This window comes from Enhydra lutris, unplaced genomic scaffold (assembly GCF_002288905.1).
Source record: "Enhydra lutris kenyoni isolate GAN:26980312 unplaced genomic scaffold, ASM228890v2 scaffoldscaffold19, whole genome shotgun sequence".
Taxonomy (NCBI): domain Eukaryota; kingdom Metazoa; phylum Chordata; class Mammalia; order Carnivora; family Mustelidae; genus Enhydra; species Enhydra lutris.
In genome coordinates this window covers 25,979,229-26,006,679 of record NW_019154103.1, presented here as the reverse complement: position 1 = coordinate 26,006,679, position 27,451 = coordinate 25,979,229, and the positions used below count along the sequence as shown (strand labels likewise).

The following is a 27,451-nucleotide window of genomic DNA, read 5'->3' as shown; positions in this document are numbered from 1 at the left end:
GCTCCCTGCGGAGCAGAGAGCCTGCTTCCCCCTCTCTCTCTGCCTGCCTCTCTGCCTACTTGTGATCTCTGTCAAATAAATAAATAAAATCTTAAAAAAAAAAAAAAAAAGATTCCCTTCAGACTTCCTCCTGAGAGAAGCTTTCTCTGATCCTCATCTAGGCCAACTTCCACTCGTTAACTATAGTGCCCATCTTAAGCATCAGCTTACTGATCTCCTTTCCAACCAGACTGTGCATACTTTGTGGCCAATAAACTCCCAGCACCTGCAACCCTGCCTGGCGTTTAGTAAATATTCCAGAAATGTTTGGCAGCGTTAACTTCCAAGTAAGTTTTTAACTTTTCATATACAAAGATTTGGATTGGCCCGAAATGTTATTGTTCTGTCAAGTATAATAAATTTTTTTGGAAAATTTCCTCAAGAAGTTTTAACTAAAATATTTAAATAACGATAAATCTGAATTATGACTTGCCTGCTAGTTTGTAGAAATCAGCTTTCACAAGAACATTGCAAATAGGTTATGCTTTACAGTTGAATAAGCACAGAGAGTTTAACTTCCAAAGGTCACATAGTCAAGCCATGATTCAAAGCTCTGCCTGTCACACTTGATTCTATCTCAATATATGAGATTGATTTATGGGCAGAAAATGATATTCTGTGAAGATAAGCTTCGATGACTACATGACTATGATATCTGAACTAAGTTGCAATGTGTGTATACAATTCTCAAATCAAATTCTAGGTAATTATTCTCACTTTTTCGCAAAGAGACAATAATCTTACATTTTATTTTCTCATCAGCTCTGGTAAAAGAAGAGCTCCAAAAGCAAACCTTGATTTTTCAAATCCTGTTTTATAATTTTTAAGAAATTTATTAAACTCAGGGCTCCTCAGTGGCTCAGTGGGTTAAGCCTCTGCCTTTGGCTCAGGTCATGATTTCAGGGTCCTGGGATTGAGCCCCCCCATCAGGCTCTCTGCTCAGCAGGGAGTCTGCTTCCCCTTCTCTCTCTGCCTGCCTCTCTGCCTACCTGTGATCTCTGTCCCTTAAATAAATAAAATATTCAAGAAAAAAAAAGAAATTTATTAAACTCAAGACTGAGTAAAGATGGACTCGCTGGAAAGCACTAGGATATTGAAACTAATCCTAAAACTTAGTATATGAGACGACGAGGAGAAGACGAAAAATAAGAGACTAAGAGAAATGGCTTCTGGAATGGGTAATACAATGGGAAAATACAACAGAGTGGCAAAGAGCATTTGAATAAAGTCTCTGCACCTTTTCATTGTCGGATTTCTATCTTCCCTTTTAAATGAAAAACAAACAAACAAACAAACAAAACCATCGTATTTTCTCCACATAAAATGTCCACAGGAAGGGCGCCTGGCTGGCTCCGTCGATCAAGTATGCAACTCTTGATCTTGGGGTTGTAGGCTGAAGCCCACATTGGATATAGACATTGCTTAAAAACAAACAAACAAAAGACCAAAGACATAAGGATGGTATTTTGGTTTTCTAAAGAGTCCTATAAAAATAAGGAAGATCTTTACTATTCTTTTTTTTTTAATATTTTATTTATTTATTTGAGATAGTGAGAGAGAGCATGAGAGGGAAGAAGGAAGGTCAGAGGGAGAAGCGGATACCCCGCAGAGCTGGAAACCCGATGTGGGACTCGATCCCGAGACTCCAGGAATCATGACCCGAGCCGAAGGCAGTCTCTCAACCAACTGAGCCACCCAGGTGCCCTTTACTATCCTTATTAATAAGAAAAGTCTTCAGGCTAGGAAGCAATGTAACCCTTGATCAACGGCTGTTGTAACTTCAGGCCTCATCAACTGGGTATCTTAGCACAATTCTAGCAGCTTCTCCTTAAGGCTCCTCCAGATTAAGCCAATTAATCGTGAAAAGATTCACATAGCTCCCTTGTGGTTTCTTAGTATTTGTAGTAAAAATGACGAGAATTAACTTTTCAAAAGAAAACTATTCTGGATTCTTGGACCTCTGCTTTAGAGACTTTTCACCTCTGATCCATGGGGAAACAATTCAGATGGCATGAATATTTTCAGACTATGCCAAGCACTGAAAAATGCTAACCTGTCATTTTGCATTATCCAAATAAAGCATGACTGACTGTTCAAGTACCCTCTAGTTGTATCCGTTAAAGGCTATTTAAAATCCAAGGTTACCCAGGGATGATCAGAACTGACAACTCATTTCTTTTTCTGTGTAAAAAAATTTTCTAGAAGATTTTATTTATTCATTTGTCAGAGACAGAGAGAGAGTAACTGAGCACAAGGAGGTGGAGTGGTAGGCAGAGGAAGAAGCAGGCTCCCCTCTGAGCAGGGAGCCCCATGCTGCACTCGACTCCAAGACTCTGGGATCATGTCCTGAGCCGAAGGCAGGCACTTAACCAACTGAGCCACACAGGTGCCTCTAAAAAAAAATTTTTTTTTTAAATAAAATTGTCACACCCTCAAGTTAAGTCTATATAGATTTAAATTCCAGTCTTACTCAATTAAATATCAGGGCCACAGGAAAATTAATCCAAAATGAGAACGTTTCTTTAAGAAACACAATATATAATCAATGGCATATGTGGGATATCTTGATCATTCCAAACTGCATCTGGAATGGATAAGGTATTCAAATTTCATTAACTGCTCTCTATAAACCCACAGAACATACTTCCCAATTCAGACAAATCTGATGTGAATATCAATGCAGTGGGTATACAATAGGTATTACTATTAGCACAGCAATAAGTAGGAAACTTACTGGGAAAGCTAAATAAGAGCGGTGATTAAAAGGCACCAGCCTGATAAACGGCCCCAAAATATACACACCCCACCTTCCTAGTGAGATAAAAGCCATAAAGTCTATGAAAAAAGAGGGTGTGTCTGTTTTGTTCATACCAAATTTTCAGTGCCTAACAAAGAGCTTGGCACATGATAGCTGGTTAAGAAATATTTTATTAATTAAACAAATAAGGATAACAACTACCATTTATTAAGTACATCTACGTGCCCGGCACTGCACCATTATTTACATCCCTTTACTTATTCTTCATTATGGCCCTATTACGTGGGATTAGTAGTTCCACTTTACAGATGAGGAAACAAACCAACACAGGTTAAATAATTTGATTAATGTTTATTACAATTGGCTCTAGGCTGAATGTTATAGCACCGTGCTATAATATTGCTATTCTGTTTAACATTAATGCTAGTCTGTCAGGAAAGAACAACTGTTCAAAGTTATGTAATGTTTGTTTCTGTTGAAACTGTCAAATTGTTACAATCATGCTGTTGTACATTATTAAAGTTGACACTGGTCTACTAAGAAGTGGTCAGTTGCTAAGGAACTCCTATCAACACCTCTAATCCAGGTTTCTATAAAGTAGCCAAGGAAGGCACCTGGGTGGCTCTATCAGTTAAGCGTCTGCCTTCGGTTGGCTCAGGTTGTGATCCTGGGGACCTGGGAGCGAGCCCCGAGGCCTGTGTGGGGCACCCAGCTCAGAGGGGAATCTGCTTCTCCTCTCCTTCTGCCCCCCCCAACTCATTCTCTCTCTCTCAAATAAATAAATAGTCTTTAAAAAAATTAGCCAAGGGTTATGATCACTGGTAAATACAATAAGTACCAAGTGTGTCTTAAATAAACAAAGATCCCTCATACTACCCTGATATGCACTATCATATGAATCTATTATAATATTTTAAAAAATGGATACAATCAGTTTTAGCCTATCAGAGATTTGTATCTAAAATTTGCTACTACAATCAAAGGCACATTTTATAGTGCTTTAGAACAAGGCTTGGCACAGGTTTTGTAGACCCTGTTATTTTTATTTATACTGACAAGGATGTTATGTATGTTTAACTTTAGAAGTTTCATTGTGGAAGAAGAAACAAAGAGGGGGCTGCAGAAGATACACTGTGTACAGATGACAGGTAGCTAGGATATGGAGAGGGTGCGTAAAGGCGGCATATGCAAACACCATTCTTAACCAGAGAATCATTATCATCATGAGGGAGGCAACTAAGCTGTAGACGTAATATCACCCTAAAAAAACAGTCATTTAAATGAATAACCAAGCAGGGTGTCTCACATATTGGCTGCTATATACATATATATATATATTTATATGTTTTAGCTACTCTTCTCTTTCCTCTCATCAGCATCTGTCACCCTGCGGAGACAGCGGCATTTAAAAAGACAAAGCAGGTGGTTAATAAATAGAAGCAGTTGAAAGGGATTGAAGCTACAGCTTCTAGGATGGGAAAGCTCTACTGCTTTAGCTGGAGAATGATTCCAAGTTAGAACAGCTGGAAATAGCCTCACTTAACCAGCTGGGAAGCTTCTTTTCAGAGAAGATCAAACAACCTGTAGAAGGCATCTTTGATTTGTAAAAAGTAGTAGGTTGCAAGTATCATTAGAAACAGTTTTCAATCAAATATTAATTGCTAAGACTAAACATAATAATTTCGGTTATGCATAGAAGATCACGCCTAAGTACAAGGCAGGTAGGTACATAAGAAGCCCATTCACTTTAATCTTCCAGTATTGTGAACACACAAGCTTGCAGATGGCAGTCATAAACTCTTTAAACCCTGGTCCTGTGTCCAGCAGATGAAAGTACACGGGCCTGTACAAACTCATATTACAAAAAGCAGTGCTCCTGAATTACCCCAAATGTTAAACAGCTTGTATGAACAAAACATAGAGATTTTCAAAGACTGAAATACTATCCATAGCCAACCATACATTATTAAAACAAAACGATAACCTGATTGTTAGAATAAAAATAAAATAAAGGTGTTTACAGAACAAACAAATGCAATATGTCCATTTCTAAGATCTCCTAAAATTTACCCTTTTTTCGTGAGGAGCTATAATAGGTACTTTATGTCTAAATTACCCAGGTTTCAGCACCTCATTTCCTTACTGACTGTAAAAAAAGCCCCCCAAGTCATCTACTCACTTATGGCTCAAATTCAGCCAAGAAATCTGGGGAACTTAGAACAGCTATGCTTTGAATTAAGTCTGCAAGTACCAATGGAATCCAACAAGTCACTATGCTTGCTCCATTCTTGGTGCTATTACGTTCTGCGGGTCCCCAGATACAGTTAATTGTCTTCTCCTTTAAAGACCTGGGAAAGAAGGTTTGAGGGTTACTTCTGACAGGTACTGCTGCCTTTCCATCAGCTGGTCCTTATTTGCATCCTCGAGAGGTATGTTAATTTGGAATTGAGCACCAGGCCCACTCTAACTATAAAGGGACCACCCCACGGTATATTAAAAGGTTCACATCAATGTATGCAATTTATATGCACATGCATACAATTAACTAGACACATTACCAGTGTGAGCTGCTAATTTGGAATGAGACACAAAAGACTGGAATATGTGTAGGGGAAAAAAAACCTTTAAAATTAAAATGACTACATAATGAAAACTGCTTCGTGCTGTGTCTACTATTTTCATGTAAACGTAATATAACTGTAAATGTATTTTAATGAACAGTAGAAAGAGGCAATTACAAAGAGCAAAGGAGGGCAGCACAACAGAGAAACATCATCAGAAGAGCTCTTTGTTTTCATATTAAAAGTGCTGCTGGAAGACAGAGGATGAATTATAACTTCATAATTTCAGGGGGAAAATGTTTACTTTCTTAGAGACACATACCTATTTGCCAACCTGCCAGCAATGAAACTAGAACACTCAAGTGAAGACAGAGGGGTAATCCTAGCTAACAGAAGAAAAAAGAAAAGGAAATCTAAGCTGGACGTTTGTGTGTTAAAATATCCTGTTAGCTTTTTCTTCTTTCACTAAAACAGTTTTGTAGTCTCATAAAGATTTCCCCAGGTGTGAACAAGTTCTTGATATTCTTAAGCATCAAAAAACATTATAGGTATCATATCCAAAAATACATGTGAAAGTATGGGAATTCTTAATTTAACTACTGTCTAGATCTTGGAGCAGTTGAGGAATAGATTTGCAACTGTAAAATGAGTGTGATAAATTTCATGACTCAACCATTTTAGAAAAATAATGCAAGGCTTTGACACTGATAGATTTTTGTTATTAGTATTGTAATTCAGGTGGGAGGTAAGAGGCCAAGCAGTTGGAAAACATCCACTGACTGTTTCCGTGGCTGAGGCTATGTGGCTTCGGGGGGAGAGAGTAGAAGATGTTTTTGTGAAGCAACCACGAAGTTTAGTCCATGAAATATCCCACGAGCTCCAGTGCTTTAAAGAAGCGAGGGTCTTGCCAATTATTGGGAGATAAAAAAATCTGTACCATTTTTAAATGGAGAATAAGACTGGATTGTGGAAGTCGGAGTCACTAGAACAGTTTCTTTTTATTTTATTATTTTTTATTTTTTATTTTTTAAAGATTTTATTTATTGGGGCGCCTGGGTGGCTCAGTGGGTTAAAACCTCTGCCTTCGGCTCAGGTCATGATCCCAGGGTCCTGGTATCGAGCCCCCACATTGGGCTCTCTGCTCAGCAGGGAGCCTGCTTCCCCCTCTCTCTCTGCCTGCTTCTTTGCCTACTTGTGATCTCCGTCTGTCAAATAAATAAATAAAATCTTAAAAAAAATTTATTTATTTATTTGACAGAGATCATAAGTAGGCAGAGAGGCAGGCAGAGAGAGAGAGAAGGGGAAGCAGGCTCCCTGCGGAGCAGACAGCTCAATGTGGGGCCTCGATCCCAGGGCCCTGGGATCATGACCTGAGCCGAAGGCAGAGGCTTTAACCCACTGAGCCACCCAGGCGCCCCTCACTAGAACAGTTTCAATTAATGCATACCTCTTAGTTTACATACTGAACAGGTACTAGGTACATATACTGAAATAAATTTAAATGTTACGTGAACACTTTGGGCTTGGCTGAAAGAAGGTAAGTACCACCACCAATTACTGTCCTTGAGGGTGATAAAGTCAACCCTAACAAACCTATAGATTAATTGGGACTATGTGCTGCAAGGCTGATTCTAAAAATCCATTTAAAATGACATACGTATAATGCCATTCAGAGCTCAAATTACTCAGGGATGCAAATGAATGGCAAAATGCAGCGGGCTGCGTGTTTGAGATGACTCGACCAGTTGCACGTATCTTATAATGATGGCTTTCTAATCTGACTCAGCATCTGCGTGCAATTTATATTCATAGAATTACGGAATTTGAGAGCATAGAGGAGTTCTATAAATGATCTAGTGGTAGTCCCTTGCTAAAATGAAGACATCAAGGCTAGTTCACACGTAAGTGATTTACCCAGGGAATTCAGCTAGTTAGTTCACTACTCCTTCATTCTACTATGTTGCCTTTCAAGTCATCATGTTAGTAATAATACACGTAGTAATTCCTTTACTCAAAATTGCTATTTTCGCTTTCATTTACATTTTCTTTGAATTCTCTCTTTCCCCCATTTGGCAGTCTTTTGGAAAATATATTTTACTAGACTTAATTTCAGAACTGTATATTTAAGAATATTAATAATTATTTTTACAGGACCAAAATAATGTTTGCTCTGATGTTCCCTTGATATGAGAACAATGAACTAGGCTTAGTTCATTTTATAATGAGATTTTTCTTAATTAAAACCATAATAACATTTAGTGACCTTTTATTTTTTTCACTCGTTCTCTTTAACCAAGGTAAATGTAAAGCAGGTTTTAAAAGCTGACATCCCTTCTAGCTGTTTTCACGAATTCTAATCCGAAGATAAATATTGCCAGTTTCAGAAGAAATATTTTTAAAACATAAAGCCAAAGGACGTGATTTGGTGAATAAGATTCAGAAGAAGCTGTCACAGAAAAATCATTTAATATCAGAATCTTATTTACAAAAATTTACTGAAGAGCAAAAAACTGGAATGTTGATAGCAAAGGGTATTAATTGTGATTCGCTGGTCCTGTTTTTACATAAACCCAGTCATGTGAGCTGGATTCCTATGTGATACAACCCTTTGATCAAATAACTTAAGCCTATTAACAAATGCTTTGATGATACTTGGTCCCTGGAGATTTCCACTAATTGCCCTGTGCTTTTAACAGTTCCAAATATATATTACAATCATTTGTTATAACAACGACCAGAATGCAATTGCTGTGTGCCTTGCATCAGCCTGACAAATATGAGGATGTACAGAGAAAGGTCTCTCAGTGTACGTGATTATGTAGGGACAGGGGCACAAAAGAGACCCTTCTTCCATGCAAAGCAAGGCATACTAGTCATTCTGGACTGTTCAATACTGGACAGTGATTCTGGCTTTTGTCGTAAAATAGGAGACTTAAAACGCATGGCTATTTTCAAAGCTCACCAATCTTCATGAACACCAAAGAACAAAATGAAAGGGCAGATCTCAAGCCATAATTATGCTGTAAGCTCCTAGGGATAAAAAACATATCTATTCTAGAACCTTCCATAGCATCTGTTACCATTCTGGCATATAACAGGCATTTAATAGATGTTTACTGACCATATATAGCAAGATATGAAGATTCACTGCAGTGATTAAAATAAATTCTAAAACTGCAATAGTTGTTTGAATCAATGGGAGGTGGTGTGGTGAAATGGAAATAACTTTGGATTTGGGACCGGACAACTCAGTGTTCTATCCTCATCTGACACCAACTAGCTGAGTAACCATAAACATGATACTGAAGCTCTGGGGCTCAGGCTCCTTGTTTGTTAAGCGGGGACAATATTAACTGCTCTGCAAACACTTTAGGAAAAAATGAAATGGTGTATACAGATCACCTAGCACGGCGTTGGGGATAAAAGAGTGCTCAATGAACAGAGCCTTGGTGTTCTTTGGGTTGAAGCATGAGCTTAAAAAAGTAAACATCGGAGCATCCATTATCTAAATTGACAGCCTTTTTTTATAAGCTGTCTGTACCTTGATATGCTATCTACGACAACAGACATAAATTTATTAAGTCAGTGTCAAAGACTGATGGATGTGCTCCATAGCAGACTCAATAACGGTGATAATCAGACCATGATAACCACGTGACGCGAAAGAACCGTGTTCTTTCCTGGAAAGTAAATATTCTACCTGTTTATTAATCAGCTGCAAAATACTTGCACAGATGCGATTTGTACTTATAAAATACATACATTTTCTACACCCCTTTTGACGGTGGGACCATTATCCCTTACCAGTAACTTCCAGTGGAGGAAGGCATATTGCATCCAAAAAGCAACATATGATGGACAGTATCCATGCTGGCACGAGGTTTGAAGTCAACTGTTAAGAGAGAAGGACACGTGATTGTGAATGCAAGTTACACTTCTGTGCACAAACTGTCCCAAGAGACCGCATCATTCAACAGTCCCGATAGCTGTATAACAGAGATGTTTTGTTGCTTTTAGGATAGATGGCCCTGGTGGTATAAATTATCTTTCTCCTTCCGTAAGAGGAGTGTGATTTGACAATTTAATTTAGTAGGAGAGTGAACTATCATAGAACAAAAAGAGAAAGTCATCAATAGGCTGAAACTACACATCTACCCACACATACTTTTTTCATGGAAGTCCCCTTATAAAGGTTGAGAGCTGTATGCGGGTGCAAAATGAAAGCTCCAGGCTATGCGTTCACAATATATTCCCTTCCAGATTTTGGTAGAGTGCTGAGTAGCACAAAACACCGCACGACACGGCACGACAGAAACCACAGTGAGGGATCAGAACATGAGCAAAAGGATTCATAACACGAATTTATTTCAATCTCTAAATAACGGTAGTCACCGGGATGTGATAGGAAGAAACAATTTACGAGGAAGTAAAAGTGGAAAATGTATCCTTTTTTGGAAAATATACCCTTTATGAAAGTATAAAAGAGAGAAAATCACTGTCCTGGATGGGCACAGTGCACTTGCTAAAGGGATACCAGAACTTATGTAATGTCATTTCTTTTTTTCTCCTAATGATAGTGGTTGAGAGACATTAAAAAAAAAAAAAAGCAAAAATGAGTTCAGAGACCAAACAAAGCCAAAACTAAAGCCAAATTATGCTAGTATGCATGGACACTATTCCGCAGGAGCTGCCTTTCCTGGCTTGGGTGTGGCTCATCTCCTTTTGTCTGCATTTGAAATGCTGCACTCCCAGGACCATTTCCAAGTCCCCTCTACATAGAAAAATGCTCAATAGTCTAAAATGACCTTAAGTTTCAGGTGTATGCAAAACAGCATCATCTTTTAGCTCTTTTTATCTGTCTTATAAAGTCAATGAAACGTCATTTACTGCTAAAATGTGTATCTGAGTAGTACATATTTATAAAATAAAAGATGTTTGACATCGAATTATAGCACCATGACCTGCAAAGCGTGGTTAGTCAGAAAACACAAGGGTGCCTACTATGAGCCATTCTGATTCACAACGTTCAGGAGAAATAAAGTTTTTCACTTACTGCACTGAAAATAAGAACTTAAAGCCTAAAAATCCCATCATGAGATGTTCATGTCACCATTTAAAAAAAAAAAAAAAAGCTAACAAAGAGAGAATGGCTGGAAAATGGACTTGCTATAACTTGAGGCTTTGTTTCTTAACATCAAAGAATACAGTAAGCCTATGAGGTTGAAGAAGATACTCTGAAAGCAAAGAATCAATTGGAACTTACCACAGATCACAAATCATAGAAAATCCTAACAAAATCTTTAAAAAAAAAAATCTTAAAAAAAAAAAAATCTTAACAAGCCTAAATTTGTTACCAAGAGTTACAGAAGGAATAAGAGGAATTTTAACTCCATAGACTCACTCTCCAGTTAAGTGCAGGATTTCCTTCCTCCCTTCCAGGATCCTCCCATGGTGTCATCCCTGGCAGAATTAAATCTGAAAAAGCTCTAAGGTGGGAGTACCAGGTCTTTGTTTTTTACTCACTTTAAACTTATCTTGGTATGTGATGCAATTTGTTATCTTATATTTGTTTTTATCAAATGGCTTATATCACTCTATGGATACCCAACTTTTTGATCTGACTGTATCCACCTCCGACTTTCTCTCTTTTTCAATATCCCTCTGCCAATCCAGTGAGGGGTTTGTCAAGCAAGAGGATGACTCCTCTGTTTTTTTTTCAGAACCAATGATGCCCATATAGCTCCCATTCCCCCTTAAATTCATTTATTATGGGAGGTTTATATTAGTAGACTTCCTAAGTTTGAATCATTCTGGGAAGTTTGATAATAAGCCAACATGGCCAAGTGCATTTTATCAGGAAATTAAGCTGTTGGGTGCAAAGCAACATTAAAAACCCAGATGGAAATACCCAGCAGAAGATTGGGATTCTGTGACCCTTGTTCGAGAAAGAGTCAGAGAATTATGTATTTGGGAATCACTCAAAAATTGAATCCTGAAGCCATAAGGGTGGACAAAAAAAGCTCAGGACAGGGGTGCCTGGGTGACTCAGTGGGTTAAAGCCTCTGCCTTCAGCTCAGGTCATAATCTCAGGGTCCTGGGATCGAGCCCTGCATCGGGCTCTCTGCTTCCCCCTCTCTCTCTGGTGCCTCTCTGTCTACTTGTGATCTCTCTCTGTGTCGAATAAATAAACAAAATATTTTTTTAAAAAAAGCTCAGGACAAAATCTTAGGGAAAGCCTCAAGCTGGCAGGATCCGTGTAGGAGACCCCAGCAGTTTTTTTTTGTTTTTTTTTGTTTTGTTTTTAATATTAATGCAGTATGTGTAGTGTTGTGAAATAAGGCAAACTTTTCTTTTTTTAAAACAGAGTGGGCTATCATTAAGTTCATAAAATGAAATATTAAGCAAAAGATTCAGGGAAGGACAGAAAGGAGACCTGTTGGGAGAAAAACAGATCCTGAAGGCATACAATCTCTGGCTCTTCCTTAGGAAGGAAAGTGGAATGTTTTGCCTGGGCCCCTGCTTATGCGAGAGATCTTCCAATCGTCCTTTGTAAAGGGCAGAAATTATACAGAGTATAACTTCTCTATCCATTTTCTGATTTTTTTTCTCCTTCTGACAAACTATTTTAAGAACCACTATTTGCTCCACACTAAACTCATACTAGATAAGTGTTTAATTTTAGTTTCTATAATTAGAAACAAATCAATATCTTTAAGAGTAAAAGAACATTCCTCAGAGTTCCCTCTCATAGCTTACTGTCAGTGACTCATGCATTCCTCCAGAACCTCGAGACCTAATTTGAATGCTAAGTAAATTACTGGTATAGACTGGTATATAACCACCTCTTTCACATCCTACAGAAAGAGTCTAATATCAAAGTATTTATATAATTATAGCTCAAAGTACAACTCACTGCAAGTTGCAATGAAAAATACCACCAGCAAAAGGAATGTCCTTTCAAAATGTAAATCTAAAACAAACAGTAGGTGCTGTAAAACAAAGCAAGCCTTGGACAATTTCACTGAAGGGCCTGCTGCCAGTGGTGGGGAGGGGTCAACTGGGAAAAGATTCTCGTCTGACAGGTTCATTTCCCGGGTTTGCTCCCTTCCTACTTATTATTCCTGGCTTTGCCGAGCGAGATCCCACCCTAGTGAATAAGAATGAAGTCTGCTGGGCACAAGATACACATATGACTCTACTGGAGGTTTCAACACTACACGAAAAGAATATGGGAAAATATTTTCAAATCACATCTTAAAAGAATTCCACCCCTTACCCCTACTTTCTTTCTTTTTCCTCCCATCATACAGCAAAGAAATAAAGGATCCGAGGTGAAGACAGCCAGAGGATAATAATGAAAACAACCGACAGGCCGAATAAACAAAGGCAGCCTTGGGAGAGCGACAAACGGGCAGAAGCACGCCCTTGTGAGAACGCAAGGGAGTATTATATCTGATAAGATTAAAAAGTGCCACTGACTCTTCTAACTCAATAACAAGATGACAGTTGCTTAAGTGGAAATGGAACTTGAGTCTCAATGGGTGTTGTTTCAGATTGCCTGATGGATAAGAAGATCAGGGAAAAGTTTACAGGCAAGTAAGTGTCAGTCCTGGGAATCAAATATTGTTGAAGGACTACGACTCCAGAAATAGTAACTCGTGCACATTAATGAAAGGAATGCAATGGCTCTGAAAGTGCACAGGTTGAAGGTTTTCTCAAAGGAGAATGTCATCTGAAGGGAAAGACTTGAAAGGATGCATGTGGCCGACATACTAAGCAGACATACTTGGGTCTAGTTTCTGGAGTGCCAAGCAAAATTTGCACTAACTGCATGAGGTTGTTTGAAATTTATGGGTTCTTGTAGCTAACGTTAGACTATAATCAGGGCCATAGAATTCTCTAGGAATGTGACCTAGGATAGAATTTCATTTAGCACTTGGCTTTCTCTCCATTTTTCCTTTCCAAGTGGATATCCAGGTCTGCATGTCAAATTTCGATGCATCTGCCAGATGCAGGATGTGGAAAGATTTCGAAGAACCCACATAGCCAAGTGTAGGAACTAGAGAGTTAGGAGAGAGCCATACACATAAAATCAACCCTAAATTACCACTGAATATGGGAGAAACACCCCTTTTAGCTAAATACATCTACTAGAGGAATACTATAGACCATGGATAATTAATCATATAAAAAAGAACTGACTTGTAAATGCAAATTGGGATCTTCAGAACTTAAGGCATTCTAGAATTATTGCCCGTATATATCATTAGGGATCATTATTGTTGGCTTTGCTTCCTTTTTCCTCCCAGTGGAATCATACTGTATGTAGTAAACGGTTTATTTCCTATGCTGTGGATATTTTTACGTGTTATTAAACAATTTTTGTCAATGGTACTTTTTATCTAGTGCTGTGCATTAGATTTATTCTATGCGACTTATTAAAAATACAAATGCTCAAGGTCAATCCTGGATCAGTCCTCGTCTTTCCTCCATCAATATCTCATTTAAACCTGAGAGGTCATTCCAGGCAAGTGTACATGTTAAGTTTCACAGGTGAATCCCAGGTGATTCTGACCTCCCGTCAACACTTTTAGTGGCTGGATAAATATTACATAAGCATGTTAAAGTTTAATTAACTCATCTTAGTTAGCCTGGATTGTACTGCCCTCCTAAATGTACAAGGCAAACAGTAAAAACAAAGTTTCTTTTAAAACAAATTTATAAATAAGCTTTCGGGTGGGGGGAGGTGTGCACGGGGAAATCTGTTGATCCAGCAAAATCACCTGAGGTCTGAAGCAGGCACCCCAATTAAGTCCCTGGTGCTCATGGTTAATTTCTGTGCAGTGTCCGTATTCCATTACAGCTAGTGCTTTTACGCCAAATTCAATATTGAGAGACTAGAGAGATGTCAGGTTTAAGAGATACTAACGTAAAAGAGGTGTTATCATTAAAAGAAAAAAAAAATAACAGGACCCAGATCTTAGTATCACCTCCATAAACGTTTCTTTGTTTCCCCCAAATTGAAGATTGTATTTTAAAATCCACACACAGAAAGTTAAGTTAATGTTCCAAATTGTCATGGAAATGTAGGATACAATCATCCTTAATGTTCATCATTGTGCCATGGGGTCAGAAAGGCTCAGACACAGGTAAAGCCCACAGCAGCAAAATCCACTTAGCAGCGTGGTAAAAACCCACAGCCATCACCTATTATGTTATCTTCTGTCAGTTTCCTGCATAACCATAAAGCAATTCTGCACCAAAATAAAGACCTTTTGCTCGAACGTATTTAATCAGAAAGTTTAATAGAGAAATTGTCATTAATTCTTGCTAACTTGGACAACGGGGTACACATCAGGAGGAATCCTTCACGTGGTTTATGAGGACTTGAAGCTGTTGTTGCCAAATTAACTAAGAAATAAGACACATGTGCAAGCTTTTGAATGGAACACAAATTTAAAATGAAATAATCTTTGCTTCCGAATAAAGGAATTAAAGCACAAAAAAAGAATTAAACTTCTGGATGATAGAACTTTTAAAAAATGGAACTTTTTGGTATATGTCAGAACCAACTACGTAATCAATAAATAGACTTTATCAGCCAGGCTGTGCAAGATAAACTAGCGTCAGCTTCATTAAGCCTTGTATTTGCAATGTCATCCCTGTAGTGGTCCCCTATTAATTTCCTGCAGAAAGAAACCCATTGCCCCTTCTTGCCTTTTCAGGCTGTGCATAATGCTGACCAGTCTCCCTGACCAAACCCCCACCAAGTCTGCACCATGCAGCTGCCGGCACCACTCTGCACTCTGGTCAGGCCGCTCTCTGCACTTAATAACCATCCCTAACCACTAACATTTACTCAGGGCTTGCCCCATGCCAGACTCCCTCACAGCTCACAATGACCCTGGGAGTCTGGTCCTTCCGCCCCAAGCAGCTGAGCCTGGAGGGCAGAGAGGCTGCGGCCGGCAGGTGGCTGGGCTCACACTTGAGCCCAGTGTGTGTGCTCCTTCATCGATCATACTGTTGGCCACTGGAATATTCTATTCTCCTCCCCTCTGCAGATCCAAATGGACCATTTTCCCGGATGCTGAGAAAATCCTCTGTCACTCACATGATGTTTGGTCTGACAAGAACAGCTGATGCTCACCTTCTGAGAGTGAGTCCCTGAAGTCGGCCCTACTGAAAGAGCTGAAATGACTACTTCCGGATGACTGTCAAAATGCCATGGAGCCCTGGCTAATGAAGGGCATTCCCACATCAAATCTGACTCAGACCTGGGCTTTCTGAATTGGCCATTTTCCTGGGAGCGCTGGGGGGTGGGTGGCATTTTGACATTACTGCAGGAAGACAGCACTGTCTGCGTGTCAGTTACTCTCTGGTGATCCCCAGATGTATCTAACCGAAGACAATCCGAACTCTCAGCTTTACGAAATATAGTGAGATGCTTCCTACTCCTTCCTCCCTCTATGTTTTATCACTTGAAGAGAAAACCGTAGGGGCTATCAGGGGACGTCATGTTAGGAATGTGGTATTTGGGTGACCAAACCATAGAGGACATCCTGGAAATACTCTGAAACAAGGCGGACAGTAGCAGCTTCTCCTCCCTGATGGTGACCAAGCAAATCGGGTTTTCCCTGTTCATCAGAGACCTATTATTTGTGCTATCTCTCCAAGTAACTTTCACTCAGAAACCTGAAAAGCTTCCGAGGGGGCTTCTGAGAAGATATCCAATGGTCCTGTGGAGAGACAGCCTACATTTTTCATGTTGGAGAAAATCCTGGGTGAAGAGGGAAAGGAAAGGATATGCAGTCAACTAATTGGAAGCAGAACAGTCAGAGAGTGACTGCAAGGGGATGGAGACTCACACACGTACAAACACGCACATACTCCCACACCCTTCTATTTACTGCTGTCATGACATAAAATGTGATTATCTGAGCACTTCATCCTACCAGACGTTGGTCTTTATAGTCATGTAATGACTCTACGTAATGACCCATAAGCATGATCAAAATTAGATTGTTCTTGTATTTTCTGAAGTAACCCAATATCCCCTGAACATGTGCTTTGTTGAAGAAAGGTCACATTTGGAAACATTCAAGTCTAACTGTGCTATTCTGCAGTAGACATTGTTCTACATTCAAGAGAGAAGCCCAAGAAACGAAGAGCAATGAATCACTAGATTAATTTCATCTATTTCTAAATGCAATGGCTTCTATCTCATTTGTATAGTGCAATTTGATAGATAGGGACCTGCCATCATTCACTAAGGAAAAGACACATTTATTTACTGGTCATCCATGTGAGGGAAAGCAAGTGGATGAAGACGACAGTCAAATTTCTTGGCTGACTGGGCTGCTGTCAGAGTCAATTCCTCTGAGTGTCTGTAAAACACCTTTTAGACAGCATCACGGTTCAGTGGTCAAATGCAGATTTTATCATACCTTCACCCATTCCAATCTGTGATTCCTTATTAAAACAATAAACAAAAGCAATGCTCTAGAGAAAGCTATGATTTTGTTCAAAGCATAAAAATATTTATCTTCATTATTGTATTTCCCCAAACAACTTTAATTCTCATTTAACAATTCAGTAGAGACACATAAATGCATCAAAGATGTTGTGTATGCTCATAACATGAATATGACAGGCATATGCACATAGAAATTCTATGACAACTGTGATGGTATCTTCTTCTCAAAATGAAGAAGTATGTTTATCTAAAATGAATTACATAACTAGTCACACAAGCAGAAAGCCAAAATTATGAATTATTCAAATGCAATTCTGGCTTTTCACACCATCAAGAGAGTTTGTTTTAGTCCTAATAAGCAATGTGAAATGTACTCTGCCTTTTGTGATTTTCTGTAGAAATTTAAAAAGCCAAAGGAGAAAGTTCTTTTCAGATGTTATAATATTTGTATTCCTGTCTTCTAGAATTCTGCCAGGCTGTAATATTTCTTTGAGTTTGTATCATACCTCACATCCCCATTGCCTTGCCCAGTAACTGGCACATAGCAGAATTTTTAAACTTTGCCAAAATTTTTTTTAAGGGATATATTTTTTTTAAGATTACTTATTTATTTGACAGAAAGAGAGACAGTGAGAGAGGGAACACAAGTAGGGAGAATCAGAGAGGGGGAAGCAGGCTTCCCGCCAAGCAGGGAGCTGGACGCAGGGCCCGATCTCAGGACCCTGGGATCATGACCTGAGCCGAAGGCAGCGGCTTAACCCACTGAGCCACGCAGGTGCCCCAACAAGTGGCTTTTCTTAAAAAAGAATTACTCCTTTATGTTCAAAGAAGAGTATAATTAAAGGCAAAAAGGTAAATTGTCCACTATATGATATATTGCCTTAAAAATGGTCAAGCAAAATACTTGTTTAGTGTTCATTCATGTATGAAGCAAACGATCTCGAGTCTCCACCATATCGGGTTGTACATACCCCTCTGGCATTCAAAAATCGAAGAGACGCAGATAATGAAAGCAGAAAGTATAAAATTGATAAATGTCTTAAGAAAAGAAATAAAGTATTAACATCTTTACAAGTCCTCATTTTCAGCCATATCTAATCTTATGATAAGGCATCCTGAGACGAAGAATTTGGGACAACCCACATTTTTCATTCATGGTAAAGCTTTGGTTACCCCTAGCAAAGCCTTCACTTTGGGAATCTAGTAAAGTTATACATGATCACCCGCCCACCATACAGCCTGTGCATCCGAATCCTCTTCCTTCTGTTAATCTTTAATCTTCATGTGTACTGGATTTTGTTTTGTAAGATGGTTTGAGGTTTATTTGTCTCTTTGGCAAAACTGCATTCCCATTAGGGAGTGAAGAAGAGGGAATGAAAAGATAATTGTACTTGACGTGAGGAAGATGGAGATGGGCTGCTGCTGTATTCTGGGTCCATCTATCCATTTGATAACTTCTTTCATTTCTTCTTTCATTCACTATCCTCACATCCAAATCAGTTATGATTTTAACAGTGTACAGTAGGGGAGCACATAACTAGTAAAAAGTCCTGGCATGTTCCTTGATCTCTCTGACCCTCTGTTTCCTCTTCTACAAAATGGCTTACTTATGCTTCGCTGGCTCTAAGTTTCTTAGTGTCTGGTAGACCCTTAGTGAACACGTGGTGATGAGCTGATTGTATGAACACAGATTCTATATAAACTATCGTCCTACCATTTGATTAAATCAAAGAAAGACCCAGATGTTCCTGTCTTTGTCTCTCTGACTATAAAATGGAACTACCTTCAGGGTTGTCCTAAGAATTAATGAGACAGTACATGTAAACTTCCCCTTACTTATTCCCTTATATAAATGATTGTTTGGTATTTCTCTTTGGTTTGCAAATTTTCCAGTTCTACTTTGCTTACACCTAAACACCTATGGTTGCTGGACCATGTAAGATAATGGTAACCACAGATTGCCTGGAGTTAGTACATTAAAGGACTTGGACAAGTGACAAAATCTTTAGTATTCATGCAATCCTCTCAGCAAGAAAGAAAAGGAAAAAGATACTGAAAATAATTCTTAATCTTACAAGCTCCTTTATAGACCTTAGAACTGTGAATCGTTTAATCTTAGAAGGCAAGTGCCTAAGAAAATGCAGAAACGTTTAGTACCCTAGTTCTAATATAGCCCTTTACAAGTTTTCTATGAATATTTTCCGAATATATATTGACGTATACTTTTCAATTTTAATTTATGTGAAAGTAAACACATTTATATTAGGAGGGCAATAATTCATTCCAGGATATATATTTACAGTCCTTGGAGTAACCAGCTCTGAAATCATATACTACTACCACCCTCCAGAAACAAATCAGTAACCTATTAATGTGAGACCTGTAATGTTGTTATGAAACATGACTACCATATTTATACAGGTATGGAGACTGGCCTTCTAATAAGCAAATGTGAAACAAGGGCAGTCAAGATTCTGTTGGAACTTGGAAAGAAAACATAAAATCAGTAAAGAAAAAAACTTCATATAAAAATGCCTTTCAGCAAGTAAATATTATTTTCTCCTAGGCTGCCAAATATGTGGGTATGAAATTGAGGAGAGCTTTATTGTTGATATTTTAATGATGAATTTGTATACCAAGTCACATTCAGCATTACGCAAGGCACTACAATTAACAATTTAAGTTATTCTCTATCTTTAGAATTCAGGATCTGGGAGTACCGTCCTTCCTACTTTTTTTTTCTCTTAGTAATATTCGATTATTGTACAGAGTAAGGACACTCAGACAACCCTCAATGTCCCAAGGTCTGACTTTCATTCTTAGGAATTAACTATGGAAACAAATTTTTAGAGAGTTGTTATAAGTTGTTATAAGTATTTTCTGCTGGAATTGCCACCAAAGTGTGTGGGAAAACAAATGCACTTTGGTTTGGCTTTTCAGGTCTATACTGCATATTCCTGTGGGGACACCTCATGAAAATTCATCCTCAGATGGCCCTACGGTGACTGTACACATTTTATAATTCACATAATAGCCATTTCAGACAGCCCACTTGATGATTAGTTTCATGGGACTAAAGCACAACTCTCATTACCATTATTTTCTCTCCAAAATCAACATCTCAAACCAGAAAAGTAAAGCGGGGGGAGAAAAAGAATAAAGGTGTGAATAAACATGCCAATCGCACCTCCTCCCTAAACAGTTAAAAGTCTGTCATCGGGATATTTCAATTAAAACAACCTAGATGGGGTGCCTGGGTGGCTCAGTAGGTTAAAGCCTCTGCCTTCGGCTCAGGTCATGATCCCAGGGTCCTGGGATCGAGCCCCACATCGGGCTCTCTGCTCAGCGGGGAGCCTGCTTCCTCCTCTCTCTCTCTCTCTCTCTCTCTCTGCCTGCCTCTCTGCTTACTTGTGATCTCTGTCTGTCAAAAAAATAAATAAAATCCTTAAAAAAAAAAAATCTTAAAAAATAAAAAAAATAAAAAAATAAAAACAACCTAGATGAAAACAGATGGCATTTTGTCACTTTTCCTCTCTGATTTAAAGCCTCAGCTGGGGTAGGTAGGACCTGCCATTTATGAGTCCTCTTATTCTATAATATAAGCAATAGGACCAATGCTCCTTCTTTTCCCCCTTTCTACCTCCTTCCCTTCTCTCCTCTCAATTTCTCCTTCCTTCCTTCTTATCCATCTACGGTTTGACAGGCAAAATCTTAAGTTCCCTGATGTTGAGTCTAAGTACAGTCGATTTATAGCACGAACCAACAGGTAAATAAACAGTCTGTTGAGTGGAGTGGAATTAAGCATCCAGCCACAGACAGAAAGCCAATACTATACAATGGGACCACATGGCATTGGCAACCACTGACATCTGCATGCAAGTCCTTAACTATTATTACTCATGAATCTCTCCAGATGCAGTTTGTAATCTTGTCTCTGAGTGGCCTTCTCTCGTTTGTTTCTGCATTAGGCATGATAAATGCATTTTAGAGACTGACAGTGAAAGATTAATATGCTCATAACCGTCAAAGAGAACCTTTCACTGATTTCAAATAGCTACCCTCCCTTCAGCCACCCACCCCGGGCACACCATCCAATTCATACTTACTCACGAAGGCTTCCTCATCCACTGGCAGACGCACTGACATGCAGAAGTAGGTATCAGACTATTAGGGAAAGAAAGATAAAAAATCGAATGAATCTGATGCTAATAAAGAAGAGAGAGAGAGAGAAAGCAAGCAAACAAACAAACAAAAAACAGTAAAAGCAAGGGCTCCGTGACTGAAAAAGAACTACTACTGACTGGCCCAGTGAGGTAAAATTGCCTGCCAGTGGGGTGCGACCAAGTTAATGGAAGGGCCAAGTCTAGAACATAGGTACTCCAAACATTTCTCCAGGATTCTTTCCTAATTGACTTCAAATCCTATCGATAAGGCCAGTTGTCACGAGTGATATTTCTTGTACTGTCACAGTTAAAAGGCAACATGTTAGATGCTTCTATAAAAAGAGAGAAACACTTTAATGCACTTGACTTTAAAGTGGTATAGGAGTTAGTGTTGACCCTCTTTGCTATATGCGTAATTAAATATTTAATTTCCTGAATCACTTTACAACTGCTCAAATATTAATTAGAGAAGGACAATGAATAAAAGTTGGTCTTAAACTATAATATTCGGTTGTTCTCCCTTACTTTAATGTTCTTATGTAGTACATTGAAGAAATCAACATTCACTCAAGTTATTCTTTCTTTTCCAACAACTAATCTCTTATCTAAATGGTCATTTTCCCACCATCAAATTATTAACATTAAGAATTTTGGGGGTGCCTGGGTGGCTCAGTGGGTTAAAGCCTCTGCCTTCGGCTCAGGTCATGATCCCAGGGTCCTGGGATTGAGACCCGCATCGGGCTCTCTGCTCAGCGGGGAGCCTGCTTCCTCCTCTCTCTCTGCCTGCCTCTCTGCCTACTTGTGATCTCTGTCTGTCAAATAAATAAATAAAATCTTAAAAAAAAAAAAAAAGAATTTCTAGTGATAAAAATTGCAATTTAAAGAGAATGGGCTTCTGTTGACCTAGACATTCCACCTCCTTAGTAGAAGATCCTATGCAGTGAACTGTGTGCCGTGGTTGATAATATGCACAATATAAATATAGACTAAGCTCATTTAATAATTCATACTTCATGGATTACTACTGTACAGTGCTAGAGTCAAGAGACTCCATCAACACGGACGGAGATCATCTGTATATCAATAAACCTACTAGATAGCCCTGAAAAATTGTGAAATTTGTACCTCTTTTTAAAAATTCTGTACTGGGTGGAAGTTCAACTATACCTCAAATCACCACCTTAAACTTTGTGAGAAATAAGATTCAGTGTGTAAGATTTTATATATGCCATTTTTTCCCCAATTACACAAACTGTTTTCTTAAAAGGCTTTATAATTATTTTAATTCACCTTTATTTTGCTAAGAAGAAAATGTGCTGGGAGATGTTGATGGTTGCACAGGAAGGAGATGAAGCTACATGAATGACAAAGATGTGGACTGTGTAACCAAAACCCAAGAAATGTAATGGGAAAATAATGCTTAAAGATCTTATAACCATGTACGATATTGTTCATAAATATTTTTCCAATCTCTGAATTACTACTGTCACAAAACCCCATTCTAACATAAAAAATAGTAAGTGGAAGATTCTTTTCTATTTGGTCCTCCTGGGCTATGAGTAATTCAGGGCTGGAAACTATCCGTGGCTACTGTAGCCACTGTTGCTACTGTTACCATTGCTAAGCAAACAGTCACTGAATGCTTATTATGTGTCAGGCATAGTTCTCCAGGAACTCTATCAACTAATAATTAAAATAACCAAACATCGTAGGTAGCTACTATTAGGAACTCCACTTTAAAGATAGTAAGAATAATAACTAACATTTACTGAGAGCTTACTATGTGCCAGCACTGTTCTAAACACTCCATAGGTCTTAACTTCTTTAATCCTCAAAACACGAATTTGTGATAAACTATCTCTCTCCCCATTTTACAGATGAGGAAACCAAGGCAAACAGAGGTTAAGTAACTTTTCTGTTTGTTCTAGCCAAAATCTGGCACTAGGCAGGTAGGCTCGTGAAGCCCCTCTTACTGCAGCTGCTTTAGAAAGCTGGCAATTCTAAATCTTTGCTCCACCTCTCTGAGATGTAAATCTTCCATAACCCCAGAACTGTCTTCTCACATCCAATGAGACAATCCTGCTCTGGTTCTCAGCCAGTGGATGCCTTGTTCTAACTCATATCACTGCTTCCTGTCATAAAGATACAAGAAGCTTGTTTTTCCTCTAGACAGGTACCAGTGAGTAAACCCAGAAGGCCTCGTGGCAGGGACCACCCACCCAATATTCCTCAGTGCTTTTCCCTTAGCATCCCCCAGACTCCAAAGGTCTGCCTCTTGTTTTGGCAGAGTTGACTTCAGTTCACACTGGACCTCCTTCACTACTATAATGGTTATTTTTGAAGAAAGTCTGTCTTTACCACGTTAACTCATCTCCACCTGATTTACCTTTTGACACTAGTAAGTGTGGGAGCTGGAATCTGTACCGAGGTAGTCTGACTAATGCATTATAGATCATTCAAAGCACCATGAGCAATTAATGACTTAAAAGGAAATATAAAAACAAAAGTCGGTTTAAAGTAGCTAAGTACATATTTATAATAGGAAAGGATAAAAGGTTGCAATTAAACTCAAACCAAAGTTCTTTCATATTTGGATTTATCTTTCATTTTATTATAAGTCACTTCAAGTTGTTTTTGGAATAGTTAACTTATAGGACTAAATACATATATCAAATTCAAAAAGTTGGTTCTTTTGATTAAAAATAAACAACTAAGAACAATAATGCTTCCATGTACAGAATAAAGGAAACTACTATTATAGTCAGAATCGATCAGAGCCATATTGTATTCTTATTCTTATCAGCAGTTGCGCAATTTAAAATTGGGAATGTCTTCCTTCTACCAATTTTTATTTCTCAGCTTACAACTTCTCTGATGAGAATAAATTCAGATTTCAATGATTTATTTTTGTTGTTCTGTTGAAGCCAGTTTAAAAAAAAATTAAGAAGAGATGAGGGAGATCCTCTGCAGAATAAATAGCATTTGGCAAAATTATTTGGGGAGAGCAAAGTCTGTATTACACATTGGATCAATGGTGTCCCATGCCCCATCATACTCTGATTTAGGATTTTACTTATGCCCCATTTTTCAAGTTAAAGAATAATTATGTTAGAAGAAAAGAAGGTAAAACCTTTTTCTTTTCCTAAAAATGAGTACACTAAAAAAATACAGTGTCTATTAAATCAATAATTAGCCTTCAGCTGAAAGCTCTGAAGACCAGTTCAACAGAACAGAGAATAACAAAAAGTAATTTATTCTTTTCTCTGCAAGTGTAAAAGGTGTCAGTGAATTTGTTCTATAGTATTCTGGTAATACAGTTTGCTTCCTAGAATTAAGTTGAGAGCTCAAGGTCTATGTAAGGAAGGTATGGCCCTAAGAGTCATTTACATGGTTTAAATGGAGAAGCAATACCTTAAAGATGTCTAAGAGCCAAGTTCTGTCCCCCTTAGGCTGGGTGAGTCTGAGTAAGCACTCTTTTTGTGTTACTTCATTTTCTTCTCACAATTATGCTGTGAGTAGAACTAAGAGGCAATGAATCATTTTTTACAGAAATGGAAACTGATTCACAGAAAGGTTATTGATCTACCTAAGGCCACCCAGGTAGTTAGTGTCAGAACAAGGATTAAAGGTCTTCAAGTTTACACCTTCAAGATGATTAGAAATAGCTATGTGTCTTTCCTGCCATTTTCTTGCCATTAACCTAGTTTCTTGCCATTTTAGTCTAGTTAAATGTGATTCTGGAGAGTCCTTTGAACCTTCATACCTCTTTTTCTCTAAATATGAGAGTAAATGCTATATTTAAAATTAAATGCAAGGCTCTTCGTAAGTAAATGAATAACTTTTTTTTAATTTTTATTTTTAACAAGACAGGTAATTTGCTGAAGAATGGTTTAGACAATAGCCTTTGCCAAACTATTATGAACTCATTATAGTGCAGGGAAAGAAAGATTTTTTAGGTGATTACAAAATACTGTTTCATCAATATAGGTTACTTTCTATAGCAAGTTCCAAGAAGGGATGTTTACTTTAAATTTAAATTCCACGCTGTAAAGCAGTAGTCAGTATAAGAATTTAAGGCTATAATAACATGTAATCACATTCTTAACTACTACCAACCCTGCGATCAAGAAACTATTTAAAACAACAACAACAACAACAAAGCCTTCTGAGACAACAATATTAAGAAACCTGGGACAATACATTTCTCAAAGTAATAAAACTTCATGAACAAGTAACCGGTTATGATTTTCTTTTTCTCAGGATAACCACGAAGAACACCATTTAACAGTACCCTGATCAGATAACTATAACCCCACACCCTTTGTCAACAATACAAACCAAATTCAACTGACTTAAACATATGATCAATATTTAGTATATGATACCTTGTCAAAGGGAAAACATTTACTGAATGCAACTGTATTTTATTCTAGAACTTTCCATCATAGTCATTTCCCATGATAACACTGTCAGGCAAGTGTTACAGACACTGTTTTAAAGGCATAAAACTGAAACTCAAACAGGTAAGTAACTTCTTTGTGATTAAACAAAATTCTTGAAACTGATGAAATGGAATTTGAGCCGAGTTCCTTAAAACACTTCTCTGCCCACAATAGGAAAATAGCTATTAAAAGGTTGTTTTTCAAATCTCTCTAATATTTGAAAAGAAAATACCAGTTCTTAGACACAACTTTAGTTGTTTCCTTGATGAAGGGGAGAAATAAAGGAATCCAAGACACATAAAATTTAACAAGAAGTTTTAGTCCAAGTCCCCTAAATTTTCAATAACATCTGAGAGTATCTCATGAAAGCTTGTTGACAAACTGCAAAGAACTAGACTAGAACCACAGCGATTTAATTCTGTCATTATTTTGTTTCTGCAAAGTAAAGCTATTTGAAAGCCTATATGTAACTCAGATCAGTGTTTCTCTCTAACATATTCCGAAGACATAAAAACAGCACGTTACTGCCCATTATAATAGTTTCTTCATTTGAACACACTGTCCCAGGAAGGACGCTTCCATAATTCAACCCAAACTACCAGTACAACCTTACACAAATTTTCCGTATATCATCATCATGAATCTTATTTTTCTCTCTGTGGGAAGAACGTAGTATCTGAGCTTGGTGCCAGGGGAGTGTATGGAAAGTACTGTGGATTCAAACTGCTAACATAAGGCTCAGATGTACAAAAAGGGAGAAATAATGTGAATCTACATAGCCATGCTTCCCAGGGCTCTCCGATATGGCACATCAGCCAAATCTGAATCAAGAGGGATAGGATATTGCTGATGCCTCTTTACTGCTGCTCCTGGGAGCGAGCCAAGAAAAGCACATTTTTCTGACAAAAGTAGTGTACCAGAAATGAAAGTTCTTTATTGCTAAAGAACTTCTATTATATTCTATTATTACCCATTTCTTAAAAGATTTTATTTAGTTATCTGAGAGAGATTGTGCATGAGCAGGGGAAAGGGGCAGGGAGAAGGAGAAGCAGACTCCCCCCACTGAGCAAGGAGCCCAACGGAGAGCTCATTCCAGAACCCCAAGATCATGACCTGAGCCGAAGGCAGATGCTTAACTGACTGAGACACCCAGGCGCCCCTATTATTATGCATTTTAAACCAAGAGTTCTCTTGCAGACAATAAGGTTCAGTAACACCTTGCTTACATTATTTAAAGAGTGTTCTTTATTTTGATTTAGTTGTTCATGAGACAGAAATACAGTGGTTTCTACAGAATAAGTAGTTAATAACATCAACTGCATATTTAAATTAATATGGAACAAAAAAAACCATCTGTTCACACAAAACCAATAATTTTTGTTTTGGGAAACCAGAGGTACCATTCAGATTCTAGTGCGGAACACTCTGATTTGATCCTGATTAGATAATATCCTCACAGGCCCTTATATTGTTTGGACTTGAAGGATCCCTGCAGACCACGTTTTTCAAGGAGACTCTCCAATGTGGTGACACAAACAGGCATACAAATAGACAATACGACCCAGTTTTACCCAGATATGGTTACTTCTCCATCCGTTTGCAAATGGTTATTTTGTGAATAGGCCTCAACCCATAGAGATATTATATCGTGTATTGCATGGTCTCTGGTCTTTTCTCAGCCATCCCTTGAGCAGTGAAATCATCTCATGGTAGCAACTGTGACTTTGTGCCTTCGAGTTGTTGCTTGCAAAGTGAGTAGTAACCTCTTGACCGACTGAGACCACGCACAGTTTAAATCCAATCCAGACAAACTGTAGAGGCTCCACAAAAGCCCTTCATTTCCACACAGTACTCACTTTGGGTTTATGTTTTGTTTTTTCTTTTAAGATTTTATTTAATTGAGGGGCGCCTGGGTGGCTCAGTGGGTTAAGCCGCTGCGTTCGGCTCAGGTCATGATCTCAGAGTCCTGGGATCAAGCCCCGCATGGGGCTCTCTGCTCAGCAGGGAGCCTGCTT

General features: G+C 38.3%; 1 protein-coding gene across 9 annotated transcripts in view; it reads right to left on the bottom strand.

The window, feature by feature from the left end:
* LOC111148403 (peptidylglycine alpha-amidating monooxygenase) overlaps nucleotides 1-27,451 on the bottom strand; it is a 159,255-nt gene that overhangs the window by 99,350 nt on the left and 32,454 nt on the right. For all 9 annotated transcript variants that reach the window (XM_022504922.1, XM_022504924.1, XM_022504919.1 and 6 more), the window contains exons 3-4: nucleotides 20,938-20,995; nucleotides 9,163-9,250 (exon numbers count right to left, since the gene is read on the bottom strand). In XM_022504922.1, coding sequence (XP_022360630.1) covers nucleotides 9,163-9,250; nucleotides 20,938-20,995 — 146 coding nt within the window. The remainder of the gene's footprint in view (nucleotides 1-9,162; nucleotides 9,251-20,937; nucleotides 20,996-27,451) is intronic.